Source organism: Neophocaena asiaeorientalis, unplaced genomic scaffold (assembly GCF_003031525.2).
Source record: "Neophocaena asiaeorientalis asiaeorientalis breed wild unplaced genomic scaffold, Neophocaena_asiaeorientalis_V1.1 scaffold648, whole genome shotgun sequence".
NCBI lineage: Eukaryota > Metazoa > Chordata > Mammalia > Artiodactyla > Phocoenidae > Neophocaena > Neophocaena asiaeorientalis.
Genome location: NW_020172781.1, coordinates 5,131,979 through 5,147,057, shown reverse-complemented (window position 1 = coordinate 5,147,057; position 15,079 = coordinate 5,131,979). Strand labels below are relative to the sequence as shown.

General features: G+C 41.8%; 1 protein-coding gene across 2 annotated transcripts in view; it reads right to left on the bottom strand.

The window, feature by feature from the left end:
* The window catches only part of CORO1C (coronin 1C), a 76,562-nt gene that overhangs the window by 41,422 nt on the left and 20,061 nt on the right, over window positions 1–15,079 (bottom strand). The window contains exons 1-2 of one of the 2 annotated variants that reach the window (XM_024741432.1): window positions 14,678–14,780; window positions 6,737–6,936 (exon numbers count right to left, since the gene is read on the bottom strand). In XM_024741432.1, coding sequence (XP_024597200.1) covers window positions 6,737–6,931 — 195 coding nt within the window. In that variant the 5' untranslated portion in view covers window positions 6,932–6,936; window positions 14,678–14,780. Of the gene's footprint in view, window positions 1–6,736; window positions 6,937–14,677; window positions 14,781–15,079 lie in introns of those variants that run through there. The other variant, XM_024741431.1, reaches the window with a different exon arrangement.

The following is a 15,079-nucleotide window of genomic DNA, read 5'->3' as shown; positions in this document are numbered from 1 at the left end:
ACCTCCCCATTGGAGAGATCGAGGTCAACTGTTAGCAAAGCTTTTTTAAGAGCAAGATTCGAAACAGGTCCTGGCACAGAGCAGGTGCTCAAATGTCTGAGAAATAAGTATGTGAATGAATTAATGTAATTTTTTTAAAGTACTGTTTTAGATTTCACTTAAGCTTAAACAACAATTCGCTCTTCATAGAGCTTTGGTAATATTTCTGATATTACTACTACAGAATCCCTCAATTATTCATTTAAGATTTATTATAGAATGCTGTATATCTATATGTATGTATCTATCTATACAGATTTTTTTTTAAAGGAGAGGTGGGAAGAGTGTTTAAAATTATCCAAAGGCCTTTTAGGCCGCTTTGAATTACTCATTTATTTGTGCATTGTGTGACCTAACATTATTGAGTCAAGTGCCACATCCTGAGAATACAGCTGACCCTTGAACAACACAGGTTTAAACTATGCAGGTCCACTTATATGCAAATTTTTCCCAAAAAATATGTACTACAAGATCCATGGTTGGTTGAATCCGCAGATGCAGAACCATGGATACAGAGGGCCAACTGTAAACTTATACACAGATTTTCAACTGCCAAGGGGTCTGCACCCCTAACCCCCTTGGCAGGTTTTTCAAGGGTCAACTGTACATGTTTTAATTATCACTGCTGCTTAATGAGTTACCCTAAGATTTAGCTACTTAAAACAATAAGCATTTCTCATCTCACACAGTTTCTGTGGGTCAGGAGTTCAAAAGCAGCTTATCTGGGTGGTTCTGGCTGAGGGTTCTCCTGAGTCAAGGTGTCAGCTAGGTTTGCAGGATCCACCTTCAAGATGACACACTCACGTGGTTGGTAAGTCAGTGCTGGCTATTGGCGGGCGGTCCTATGGACCTCTCCACAGAGCTGCTTGAGTGTCCTTACAGCCTGAAAGCTCCAAAAGAAATAAAGAAGCCAATATGCTTTTATGACCAAGTCTCAGAAGTCACACTCCATCAATTCCTCCATATCCTAGTGGCTACACAGGTCAGCCCTATTTAATGTGGGAGGGAACCACACAACGGCAAGACACAAGGAGGCAAGAACCATTGGAGCCCATCTTGGAGGCTGCTACCACAAGACAGTAAGGTGAGATGCTGGAGAACCCTACCATACACCCATCCATTTTGTATCCTCCATCCAAGCGAAGGTCAAGAGATCAAGAGCATATAATTCCAACCACCCTCCCGTTATCTGTTATGTGGCTAAGAAAATAATTACATTACAATGTGATAATGCACTGTGGTACTAGTGGCATGAGACAAGCAGCTAAGGAATCCCAGAGGATGATTTCCACTGTCTCAGCAAATTGGAGATAAAATTTGAGTTGGATACTAAACATTAAGAAGGAGCACTTAGAATACTGACTGAAATGAATCAAGATTTCTTCCTCAATAAATTTCTTCTTCAATAAATATGACAGAAAAATACTCTAAAGCAGCCCTTGTCAACCTGGGTTCTGTGAAGGAATTAAGTCCTAATGCCCTAAGGCAGCTACTTTATGTAATGGATTAATTTCTCTCTTATCCATCTATAAGGCTTAGCTATGTCCCTTTCTTGAGAAAACTAAGAAAATATTCACTGAAATGATTTTCTGTAGGGGCTGAATTCTTTCACAAAACTCTAGTTGAGAAAGACTACAAAATGAGTTGAAAAGACAGTTCACAGACATAAATAAAGCAAGATGCCAAATATTCCCACACACAGTTCTTAAAATATATGGGAGAAACATAACTGTGTATAAGAAGGCACCTCACAGCTACACCAGAGGAGCAAGAAGAGAGAGGAGACAGTGACCCAAAAGGCTGACAAAGACTTGGCCACACCCATCCCATCATGGCCCAGAGCAGAGCTGCTCTCCTAGGCAATTACTGGGAAGATGAAATTAGCCATCACTCCAATCCTCCAAAGTAAGAACAGTCAAGGGAGGAAGGGAGAAAGCAATTAGGGAAGACAGGAGCCCTCCAATTTGCATCCTCCGTCCAAGCGGATGTCAAGACATCAAGAGCATAGAATTCTAACCAACTCCCTCAACCCTTGCTCCAGGTTCACTGTGATCTGAAGTTTTAGTGTGTATGTGCACGCCTGTGCCCACACACATCCAACACTGCGTTTGTAGGAGCCACCGTGGCTCACAACAGGGATGGGAATGCCTTGGTCTCACATCACGAGCGTGGCTCCTGCACAAGGAGAGGCTCGTTCGTGCCCTTCGTGCCCACGTGGTAGCGTACAGGGAGCTGGAACCTGTGTGCTCCTGACAAGGCAGCTTGTGTAGTTGTGGGGAGAACGCAACGGCCAAAACCACAAAGCCAACTTCTGTTCAACAAGACTGATATTATTCATCCTATGAAAGACCAAAGAATAAGAAAATGTACTAAGCCACACCTTGAGAAGTCATGACTGAACAGCATGCCACAGCTTGAGGGAAGCATGACAAAAGAAACCCTGAATCATGTGTGCTAATCTAAATCGCCCCATCTCAGGGCTGAGCACTTTCCGTATTCCCCCAGCAGTGATCTCTTAAAATCCTGCTTTCTCTAATAAAACCTTTCGAACAAAAACCTCATAAACCATACACTTAAATAAACATATATGCATTCCTAAGCTTACCTCTTGCTGTGTATGTGTCAATGTATTTGTCTCTACCACTCTTTCCATTTTTAATTTTAAGTCCTGGAAGACAGAGACCATGATTCTCCTGGAATCTAATCATAAGCCTCATGAGGTTGCAATAAGTCCTATTTACTGCTGACGCTAACTAACTTTGAAGAATAATTCATGGAAGGCCATGTTTTAAAATGGGAGCCTTTCAGAAAGAGTCACAATACATCTTAAGATCAGTACACACATATTCAATATTAACATGGACAGAAAGCCCCCAAAGCATCACTAAAACCAACCTGGCTGACTATTCCCAGGAAAAAAAAAAAGCAGCGGGGGGACACAGACAGACACACACACACACACACACACACACACACATACACACTGCCAGAAGTCTCTTGAGATAGTGATTAAAAACCATACCCACCTCCTTAAGTTCATGTTTAGAGAAATCCTAGACTGCCATCAACACGTACAGGAGCCCAATACACACCCAGAGCATCATTTCCCACAATCTTCATTTCAAGCATCACTTCTTATTATATGTGGGAATTTGGTTTTTCTTTGCCTTTAAACAAAAGCAGCACCTCACTGTAAAACTATTTCAAAGTTGCCAAGACACTGAAGTTGTAGGATCTCTTTTCCAGGGCAGAGTCCTGTACTAGGATCAATGGGTTCACCATGTACTCAGGTCCCCAATGTTTTTGTCCTTCAAGGTTGCACTTCTAAAGGTGAGACAAACACCGCAGTACCAGCAATCTCCTGGGGGCCGGGGGGTAGTCAGGAAACTGACCACAATGAAAAGTAGATGCAGTGCTCCTGGAGAGCAAAGATGGCACCCAGCAGACACTCAGTCTATAGACAATCAAACTACATGTGCATAGTCAAAGAACAGTGAAGACCTCGTACTATATGAACAACGAAATATCTGTAAAAATGTAAAATTTACAATCCGTATTCAAATATTCATTATTATACTAAAATTATAAGGAAATAGATATCCAGAGGGCAATCAGCCCTTTAATGCAGGCAGAAATGCAAGTTTTCTGACAACGTGGAACACAGTTCTATTTTCTAAAAGCCTAGGTAGTAAGCAGTCAAGGGACAGGGTCTTAGGAAGAAAAGAAAGGTGGGTGTCACCTGACACTTCGGGGCTCCGGGCTAGGCCCTGCCATCACAGCGGATCCTTCTAAGAGCTGCCAAGACACAGAACTGTCTACAGGAGCCACAGACCACTTTTCTTTGCTGGGCTCAGCCTTGCCCTTGGAGGAAAAGCAGCCACGAGTAAAAAGGCATCTACTTCCCAAAGTTACGTGTTGGCACTAAGGAGGGAAAAAAAAGGAACAACAGTGTTTCCTTTGCTGAATTTTGGGTAGCAAACCACTTTTTTTTTTTTTTACATCTTTATTGGAGTATAATTGCTTTACAATGGTGTGTTAGTTTCTGCTGTATAACAAAGTGAATCAGCTATACATATACATATATCCCCATATCCCCTCCCTCTTGCATCTCCCTCCCACCCCTCTAGGTGGACACAAAGCACTGTGCTGATCTCCCTGTGATATGCGGCTGCTTCCCACTAGCTATCTATTTTACATCTGGTAGTATATAGAAGTTCATGCCACTCTCTCACTTTGTCCCAGCTTACCCTTCCCCCTCCCCGTGTCCTCAAGTCCATTCTCTACGTCTGTATCTTTATCCTGCCCCTAAGTTCTTCAGAACCATTTAGAAAATCACTTTTATATAGAGCCCCTCACGTTACAGATTGAGATATGGGAGAGCATAAGGACAGAGTGACATATCCATGTCTCACCACAAGTCGGTGACCAAGACAGGATTGAACCCCTGGCTCCAGACCCATGTTCCTTCCTCGATGCCACACTGACCCTAAGGGCTCAATACACACACTTTAATACACAAAAATCCCAGAGTACGTGTGAACCCGTAGATTATAAAAGTCAATAACCCCAAGTACTGACCTTATTTCCAATGGGTGTCACTGGGCTTAGTTTATGCCAATGTCACCTCTTCCAACACAAATTAATATTTAAGGAGTAGAGCCACACAGAATGTATTATAAGCCTGGGAAAAAGACAGACCCTCGAGGCTCCTCCAAAAACCAATGTTTCGTTCAAACATGATAATTTCTGAAGCAACTTATTCTGTCCCAATTCCTATACAGCTGGTTGAAGAACAAAATAATAAAACCTATTTATTAGGTATTGGTCACTTAATGCAACTGAAAATCAAAGCATAAGATCCAGTTAGCTTAGGACCTGCACACAGGGCTCCCTTAAACAGTATAAATGTAACTCTAAGTTTCCCACAGTTTATGAAAGCAAAGGTGGGCTCACAGAGCCTTTTGTGAATGTGGGACTTGAAGAGAACTGTCTGAACTTGGAGGAAGATTAGCCATTCAAAAGTTTATTTGGGGCTTCTTAATTGGCTTATTCTCCTTCTTTGAAGCAAAAAGTCGTAAATTTATCCCTCTTGAACTCAAAAGAGATCACGGTACTTCAGTGCCTGACCTTGGTTGACAAGCTGAGGTGTCTTCTCAGCTGGCTGCCATAAGACCCACAACTGAAAAGTCAAGTTTCCAAATGCTCCTTGCTCTTGGTGAACAAATCGACTAGAAAGTCGTGGAGAGCAAACGCGACTGGCATTAAACTCCAACCCCCACTCCCAAATCAGGTAAGTACAGCTATAATAGTGTAATGTATTGTTCATCACTGAAACAACAATCTCCTCCACAAAAGCAAAAGTATCTGAGTAGAAAATTTAATTTCAATTTAATGAAAAGATTCTCCTTTAAAACATGATTAACAACTTTGCCAATAAGAAAGTACGTTTGGAAACATATGTCAGATTTGTTCCCCAAAGGCATCCATCTCCTCTGTAGTGAGATGGTTCTATTGTGTAATATCACATCAATCCAGCCACTGAGATACAAATCAGATGTTAAAATAAAACAAGTTAGTCATGAGCATCTGAGAGAATGAAAAGTACAAGAGAATTGGAAGCTTTCCCAGCAAGAGTTTTCCTAAGGAAAAAACACCAAAATACAATACTTTGACAGAAATTCATGTTACTGTAACCACTTTCAGAATCACATGGTCCATTATGATGAGACATGCCTCTACTAGGCATGGCTCAGACTCAGGGAGACCCACTGTTCCCAGCAGAGTGGAAACAGCTGTAACATGACCCAACATCTGCATCCTTATCATTAGGGCTCAGGACTCACCAAACTTATTTTCCTCCTAAAAGCTAATCAGAAAATGACTCTTTCCAAGCTCTCTCTTCACGGTGTTTCCCACCCCCCATTATTTGCAATTCTGGGATTTCCTGTTAAAGCTAGTACAGACTTTCATCTACAATTTTCAAGAACAGGCAGAAAATTACAAATCTCCAATCTTCTCCCCTATACTGGAGAGGGCTCTCTGGAAGGATAAAGTCAGGAGAAGGGAGAACTAGGAAGCCCAGCGGGTTCAAACTCACACAGAACCACTTTCAACACAGAGCCTTTATTTCCACCGCTTGTTAACGCTGTTTAGATCCTATGCTGAAACCTACTACTGTCCAGACTTGAAATCTGCATTGTTCGCGGACATTTTCTTGAGCCCTCATCCCATTTACCATTCAAAACCAAAAACAAAGCAAAACCAAAAAGTCTCAGTCCTCATGACCTCACACACAAAAAAGATTCCCTTATAATCTTATCAATTTCTGCCCATTTAAAAACATAACTGTTTCTAAAATTGCACTTTGGGGAAAAACTTTTATGAAAAGTGGATGATTATGAACCAAATCATAAAATTCCTGTGCCTGTCCATGCTCACAGCATCATTATAAGAATCTTTTTCATCCGTAGAGGGCACACCCAGAACAGAATTTGCCATTCTGTTTAACGATTCTCTGTCAGAGAAAAACTGATGTGGTTAGTAAAGCGTGCGGAACTTAAGCTCAATTACATCCAAGTCTAATGTTCCTAGAAATCACACAATGCTTAGTGACTATCAATCTCCAAAATCAATCTATTACAGACTAAACAGAGATTACCGGAGGGTGTCTCACAGGATGGAAAGTCAGATGACTTACCTTGTGCAAAGGGAGTACAAGGAACGCTCCTCCCCCACTCGCTTCTATGATTATGGCAACGAATCTGGGATTGACAGCACAAAAGGAACTATCCCAGGTCACTCGAGAAACCCGGATATCATCGTAACACTGGTCATTTTTCACCGCTTGTCCAAATACATGGCGAAACTTGCTCTGTCGTACCACTCGCCTCATCGTGTCTGTGGGAGAACAAAAAGTATATTAAAATCATGCCCCTGAGTGAAAGCTTTACTTTACAAATGAAAAGCTGAAAAATAACAGAATGGTATGGCATTTTGTCTGCTCTCCTAAAATGTAGCCAAATGGCAAATCTAAATTTCCTTTAGCAGCACGTAGCCAGAGAAAACTGCAAAATGTGTCAGGGCAAGCATGACAAAGAAATGAAAAATTCCTAACTCAAGATCCAGAAACAGCTCAACAGTTTTAATTTCAAGAGAAAGATCAAGGTAAAGAATGATTTCACTTTGTTATAAAGCAGAAACTAACACACCATTGTAAAGCAATTATACTCCAATAAAGATGTAAAAAAAAAAAAAGAATGAAGGGAAATTAGCCTTTCAGAGTTGGGTGGGAATGGAAAGACAATCCACTCTAACCCACCCTCCCCTTTTACAGATAAGGAAACTCCAAAGTGAAGTTATCTGATAGATCTGAAACTGAGGAATCCTTCCTCCCCCAAATTATGATATTGTGGCTTTTTCCTCAGTCTGCCAAGGCAATTTTTCAGCTTTTTCTCCAGACATCAGCACTCTGGTCTGAGAGCGGAGACTGCTCACGAGTGTTTCCACAAGACCAACTACATGCAGTGGAGAATTCAGCACAAGCAAACCACCCTTGCCTTCAAGAGGCTTCCAACACAGGCAGGACAATCAGAGCAACTCGGAACCAAACTCCTGGTGCTGACTGCTACCAGAAGTCTGACTGCTACCATGGAGCAAAAGCCAGGTCTTGGAAAAGAGTAGCAAAAATTTTAATGGAAAGTAGAGATGAGGATGACAAGAGGTCTGACGCTAGCACACTGGACCTCTTAAGACAGCAAGAAGCGAAAAGCAAGGGGATGGGCTAAGAGGCTGTGATGGTGAACCGGGCCTGAGAAAGGCCTGGAGTGATCCCGGCAGCGGCAGTGAGACAGAGGAACAGAAAAACTCAGGGAGCGTAACGGAAACCAGGATGTCAGAGCTGATCACTCACCACAGCCACTTCCCAAGAAAACCAGAGGGCCTAGGGGACAGGAAGTGACACCAAGCTGGTGTTTCCAGGCTTCCTCATGGGTCATTTCGGACCCCAACTTCCACTGGGTTGTCCAACTGACATGTGCACTGACAGCGTTCAGGCTTTAGGATCAGCAGCCCCACCTGCCTGAGGTCTCCTGGGCTGCACCACAGTGTCCTTTTCCCATCTGCTAATGCCAGGACATTCTGTTCATGCAGGCTAGGGAGGAAGGAGCCACGAGAAAACACAAGTGGAGATGGAACACAGTCAAACCTTCACAGCTCAGCTGAAAACAAGTGCCCCTGATCCCCAAGGACAGGAGGGCTAACTAACACCTGTCCACTCATGCCAAATGGGACACATGTGGGGCTGCTGCTAATCTCTCCCCTTGAATTCCCTTCCTCGTGGCTCTGGGCCCACTGCTAAGCACAAAAGGAGAGAAGTTAGTTTTGCCAGTCTCCTTCTACCCTTTCAAGGCATGTGCAGAAGCGGCCTCTCTCCAAGCCTAGGGCGTGTGGCTGGGCTGAGGTGACAAAGCCTTGGCAGGCTGGTGAGCGGGCGTGTTCCTCAGCCCAGCTGCTGCCACACCTTCCCAGCTGACCACCAGGACCCGAGGCTGAGAGCACCTGGTGGAGGAGACGGCAAATGACTTGCTTCCACTTGGTCGGGGTCCTCCATGTGTAAAACAGTATGAATACTTCTCAAACTGGAGGAGATAAGACAGCTTCCACGAGGTGGTGAAAACCAAAAGAAAAGCACATCCACACAAAAGCCAATGTACAGCCAGCTGGTCTCAGGATCCATTTCCCTACCCGACCATCTGCACAAGTGAGCAGAAGCCGGAATCCCTGCCATTACCTTCCAGCAAGTGTTTCAAAAGTAAAGTTAACAAAGAAGAAGGGAGAATTACACCATATACCAAAGAGTTGATATCCTTCATATATAAAGTTTTTATAGATTCCAAACATGAAAATCCCAGTAGGAAATTACACAAAGTACATGAAGAGGTAATTTACAAAAGAAACACAAATGGCATTTTACCTCCACTCCTTCCTGAAATCCTAACAAAATGACAGGAAAGGAATAAAAGCTGGTATAAACACCAAAGGACAAGCGAAAGAACACTGGAAAGGAGCCTACAAGAGAGCAAATGTGACCACAAAACCGTGGAAGAGGAAAGCTGTCAGGCAAGTGTAACTGACAGAAGTGAGTGTTCTCCACTCAGCTGAGGTCTCAGGAGGAGCGGCTCACAGAAGGACACCAGGCCCACTGTGAAACCGCCGAGCACTCAGAAGGGAAACAGATGTGGGAGAGGAGCTGCAGGGAAAACTGACCAAAAGCCTAATTAGGAGCAGCTAGACACCCAGCTCTGCTCCTGAGTGCTGCACCGTCAGGGGCCACCCCTCACCCGCCCCAGAAGCCACAGGGCAGGCCCTGGACAGAACACCACCAGCACAGGTGAGCACGGGTACCAGCAGGTACCACACAGACGACCTGGTCCTGTACAGGGGAGCCTCCAGCCCTGTGTTCTGGAAGCTCCCAGAAGGCTGGCTGCCTGGCTGAGATAGCACCCACCCTGCCCCACAGGAAGTCAGCCCTCACCACCTTCTGTGAGGTCCACCACCCACCCAGCCCCGCTACCCACACAGGCACTGGGTCAGTTTTTGGGGGCCCACTAATCAATGTGAACGGACATTTGAGGAAGCCCTTCAACCTGAAAAATGGAGACAATCTTTCCTCTTCACTCAAATAGGCCAAGATACCATCCAATCTCACCAACAATATGAATATTAACATAAATATGGAAAGTGCTTTGAATGTCTTCACTGAAAGACATCACACAAATCTGCCGGCTGGCTGACACACCTTTAAAAGTCATTTCTGTATTACACAGAGTGACGTATGTTACACAAATTTTCATCTAACTACATGAAGTCAGAATGATAGGTTCTTTTGCTACAACCATGGAGGACAGTTAGCTACAGAGCAGAGTGAGTGAGAAAAGCCGGGGCTCCCGGAGTGCTGTGCTGTCTGGGCCAGGCCGTTCACATCCAAGGTCGAATCTGATCTGGGCTCAGCTGCCCACATGTGGCACAGCTGCTTTTGCTGCGCACAATAGAGAAAGGCAATTAAGAGGGCAGGCTCCAGAGTCAGGCAACCTTGTGAGTGAGAAGCACAGCTGTACCATTTACTTCCTGGCCGTGGTTCAGTAGGGCAAAGTCATAATCTCCTTAAGTGTCAGATTCTCTATCTGGAAATGGGTACATTACATATAAAGTTAAAGTGATCATTAAATGAGCACTTGCTAATGGGACTATAGCAGGAGATGATTTCGTTAAAGTACCCTGTCTGGTTAAAAACACATAACTAAATACACAATAAATGTCAGCTATTGTTATCATCCTAGTACTTAACATAAGGTAATCCAGATTCAAATCCCAGCTCTGCCACTAACCTTTACGAGCCTCCGTTTCCTCATCTATAAAATGAAGGGGATGATACCCATCATAAGAATTTAAAACAACATCTGACAACCCAGGTCCAGATGGCTTCACTGCTGAAGTCTATCAAATATTTAAAGAATTAATACCAGTTCTTCACCAATTTTTACAAAGAATAGACAGGAACAAATTTCCAAACAAATTTTATGAGGCCAGTATTACTCTGATACCAAAATCAGACAAAGACATCACAAGAAAACTAGACTAATATCTTTTATAAATATAGACACAAAAATCCCCAACAAAATACTAGCAGACCAAATCTAGCAACACATGAAAAGGATTATACACCATGACCAAGTGGGACTTATCCCACAATGCAAGGTTGGTGTGACATCTGAAAATCAATTAATGTAACATGTATCAATCAGATAAAAACCAAAAATCACATGATCATCTCGCAGAAATCTGACAAAATCAGAACAAGGACAGACATATAGGCCAACGGAATAGAACTGAAAGCGCAGAAATAAATTCATACATCTTTGGTCAAGCGATTTCGACAAGGGTACCAAAACCATTCAATGAGGGGGAAAATAAGTCTTTTCAACAAATGGTGCTGGGACCATTGAATAGCCACATACAGAAGAAGCTGGACCCTGACCTCACATCATATAAAATAATTAACTCAAAATTGATCAAAGATATAACTATAAGGGCTTAAAACTTTAAAACTCTTGGGAGAAAACATAGGAATAAATCTTCATGACCTCGGATCTGGCAAAGGATTCTTAGATATGACAGCAAAAGCACAAGCAACAAAATAAAAAGTGTACAAAATGGACCTCATCAAAATTAAAAACCTCTGTGCTTCAAAGTCACCAACAAGAAAGTGAAAAGACAACCCACAGAATGGGAGAAAATTTTTGTAAATCATATATCTGATAAGGCACTTGTATCTAGAATATATAAAAAATTCCTACAACTCGATAATAAAAAGACAAATAATCCAATTTAAAAATGAGCAAAGTACTTGAATAGATATCTTTCCAAAAAAGATACACAAACATCCAATAAGCACATGAAAAGGTGCTGGACATCTTTAGCCATTGGGGAAATGTAAATCAAAACCACAATGAAATACCACTTCACACCCACTAGGATGGCTAATATCAGGCCAGAGAATAACAAGTATGGATGAGGATGCAGAGAAATCAGAACCCTCATACACTGGTAGCGGGAATGTAAAATGGTGCAGCTGTTTTGGAAAGCAGTCTGGTAGTTCTGAAACGATTAAACAGAGTTATGATGTGACCCTGAAATTCCACAACTAAGAATATACCCAAAAGAAATGAAAACAGGTATTCACACAAATACTTGTACAGGAATTTTCATAGCAGCGTATTCACAACAGCCAAAGGGTGAAAACAACCCATATGTTGGATATCCACTGGATGAACGGAAAAACAAAATGTGATATAGCCACACAATGGGATGTTATTTGGCAATTAAAAAGAAAAAAAGTCGGGGACTTCCCTGGAGGTCCAGTGGCTAAGACTCTGAGCTCCCAGTGCAGGGGGCCCGGGGTTCGATCCCTGGTCAGGGAACTAGATCCCACATGCATGCTGCAACTAAGAGTTCGCACGCCACAACTAAAGATTCTGCATGCCACAACTAAAGAACCTGCATGACGCAACTAAGACCCAGCGCAGCCTAAATAAATAAGTAAATATTTTAAAAATAAAATAAAGTACTCACTAATACATGCTACAACTTGGATAAACCTTGAAAATATTACGCTAAGAAGCCAATTACAAAAGTCTACATATTATGATTTCTATTCACACAAAAGCCCAGAATAGGCAAACTTAGAGACACAGAAAGTAAATTAGCAGTTGCTTGGAGGGGAAGAAGCGGTACTGCAGAATAGCAGGTTACAGCTAAAGAGCACAGGGTATCTTTCCCAAGTGATGGAAATATTCTGTAATTTGTGGTGATAGTTGCACATATTTGTGAACATATTAAAAAGCACTGATGTACACTTCAAGTAGGGTGAGTTGTATGATATGTGAATTATACCTCAATAAAGCTGTTCTTTAAAAACCTGCAAAGTACCTAGCATAGAATCTGAAGCATAGTAATAAGCACTGTCCCATAAATGTCAACAATTGTTATTTAAGAGACTGCTAATAGGTTTCCCTACCCAAAGGGAGAAAACCCAAATCAATTTCCTACTGATTATGAGCCAAAAATATGATTTTCACGTTAATGAACTAGTATCAGTTATCAAAGAACCTTTACAAAATTTTATGTTCTCCCACCTCAGCATGCTGTTTACTACAAAAAAAAAAAAACCCTCTTCTCGAGAAAGAGGCCTGCATTATCAAATGGTATTAGTGTTTCACCAATTTTTTAAAAGCTTGGCTATAAATTTCCAAACGTCATATCATCAAACTTAGGCATTCTTTTATTAAATATCTTGTTCCAAATTATACAACTAGGGTGTCCCCAAAACTAAAGCATTTTATAAAGAAATCTAATTTTCAGTTATATTAAAAGAAGTGAAAGAATCCTGAACTAATACATAGACACAAAGTCCAAGGATAGAGTACATTCAATTTTGTGGGGGTGGGGGGTGGCACACCCCAAGGCATGCATAACTTCCCCCACCAGGGATAGAATCCACGCCCCCTACAGTGGAAACCCAGAGTCTTAACCACTGGACCACCAGGGAAGTCCTCAATTTTAAATGTCTTGTCAGAGTTCAACCTTGGAGAGGTTGCCTGCTCATTAGGTCTTTCAAGTACAAATTCTTCAAACTGCATAGGGCCTTTTCTTAGCAATTATCACAGTAATAAAGGATCCTCATAGTAATAAGGAGAGAGACAACGTAGCAATAAGTCATTCATTAAGCAAATGAAAGAAATGTTTACAAATTTCAAAATAAACTGATTTTAGAAAAAATGCAACGTGGTTTTTAATTTCCACAAAATGTTGGGAATTACAAACCTTCCCCAAGGCCTTATAATAGGCCTGCCCAAATTTCCAATAAGACTGGGACTATTCTAGAATGGTTTTCATTATAATAAAAACTGAGGCGTCTTTGAAAGACAATGTGAGAGCAGGTTGAGAGCACAGGCCCAACTCTGAAATGCTCTCTCTAAGATGTGGCTGAAACCTCAGTTTTAGAAACAAAGACACATGTCTCCTCTGCCCAACTTTCTAGATGATACTGAAGGCCAAGCAAGAGTTAAGTCTTGATTGCCCAGCAGCCATCGTAGTAAACCTCTTTTTAATTTATCTATCTTTTTTATAGTCACCATGCTGTACATTACATCTTATAACTGGAAGTTTGTACCTTTAGATCCCTTCACCCATTTCATCCACCCCCCTAATCCACCACCTCTGGCAACCACCAAAATGTGCTGTCTCCATGAGTTTGGGTTTTGTTTTGTTTTTGTTTTCATTTTTAAGATTCAACATGTTAAGTGATATACAGCAGCAGTCCCCAACCTTTTTTGGCGCCAGGAACCGGTTTCATGGAAGACAATTTTTCCATGGACCGAGGCGAGATGGCGTGGCAGGGATGGCTCAGGCGGTAATGCGAGCCATGGGGAGCAGCAGATGAAGCTTCACTCGCTCGCCCACCACTCACCTCCTGCTGTGGCCTGATTCCTAACAGGCTGTGGACCCCTGATATATTGAAATGTTATTTGTCTTTCTCTATCTGACTTACTTCACTTAGGATAATGCCCTCAATATCCACCCATGTTGTCACAAATGGTGGGATTTCCTTCTTTTTAATGGCTGAATAATATTCCATCATACCACATTTTCCCATCCATTTATCTGTTAATGGACACTTAGGTTGTTTCCACTATCTTGGCTATTGTAAATAATACTGCAGTGAACACAGGGGTGCAGATATCTTTTCAAGACAGTGATTTAGTTTCCTTTGGATAAATACCCAGAAGTGGAATTGCTGGATCATATGGTAGCTCTATTTTTAATTTTTTGAGGAACCTCCATACCATTTTCCATAGTGGCTGCACCAATTTTACATTCCCACATAAATTTCTAATGAGTAGATAATATATTCTTGTTTTCAGCTCCAAATGAAGAAAATCTAAAAGCTGACTACCAAGATCCACAATACTTAGCAGCTCATCTAAGGAAACAAAAATGATTAAAATTTTCTTTACATGTTGGGTAAACATCTTAACCAAGAACAAGCTGTAAAAATAAGGTCCATGGTTTAAGGACTTACTTGATAAGCATCAGAGTAAAGTTTGATGAAAATCATTCTCAGAAGAAAATTTCCATCTTACAGTCAGTTGATCATCCTCAACCTCCAGGGGAGTGTGAAGGTATGCTTCTTATGGTACTGCCTAGTCAAGTTACAGAGAAAATTGATTTCACAGGCCATACAAGAAATGTGTTGGGTGTTGGGAGGGAAAAATGTAGACAAGACAGGCTGTTTACAATACTGTAATGGCACCAAATAAAATATACTCAAAACACCTGAATAAATGTTACTACCTTTTCTCTATTCTGTCTACCTCCATCAATCTCGTAAAAAATGACGACAATTTTGACATTTTCCTGTTTAAAGATTCCAGCAGATGCACTTCTATGGTTTGTATGAAAGGAAACACATCCTGCTAGGAAC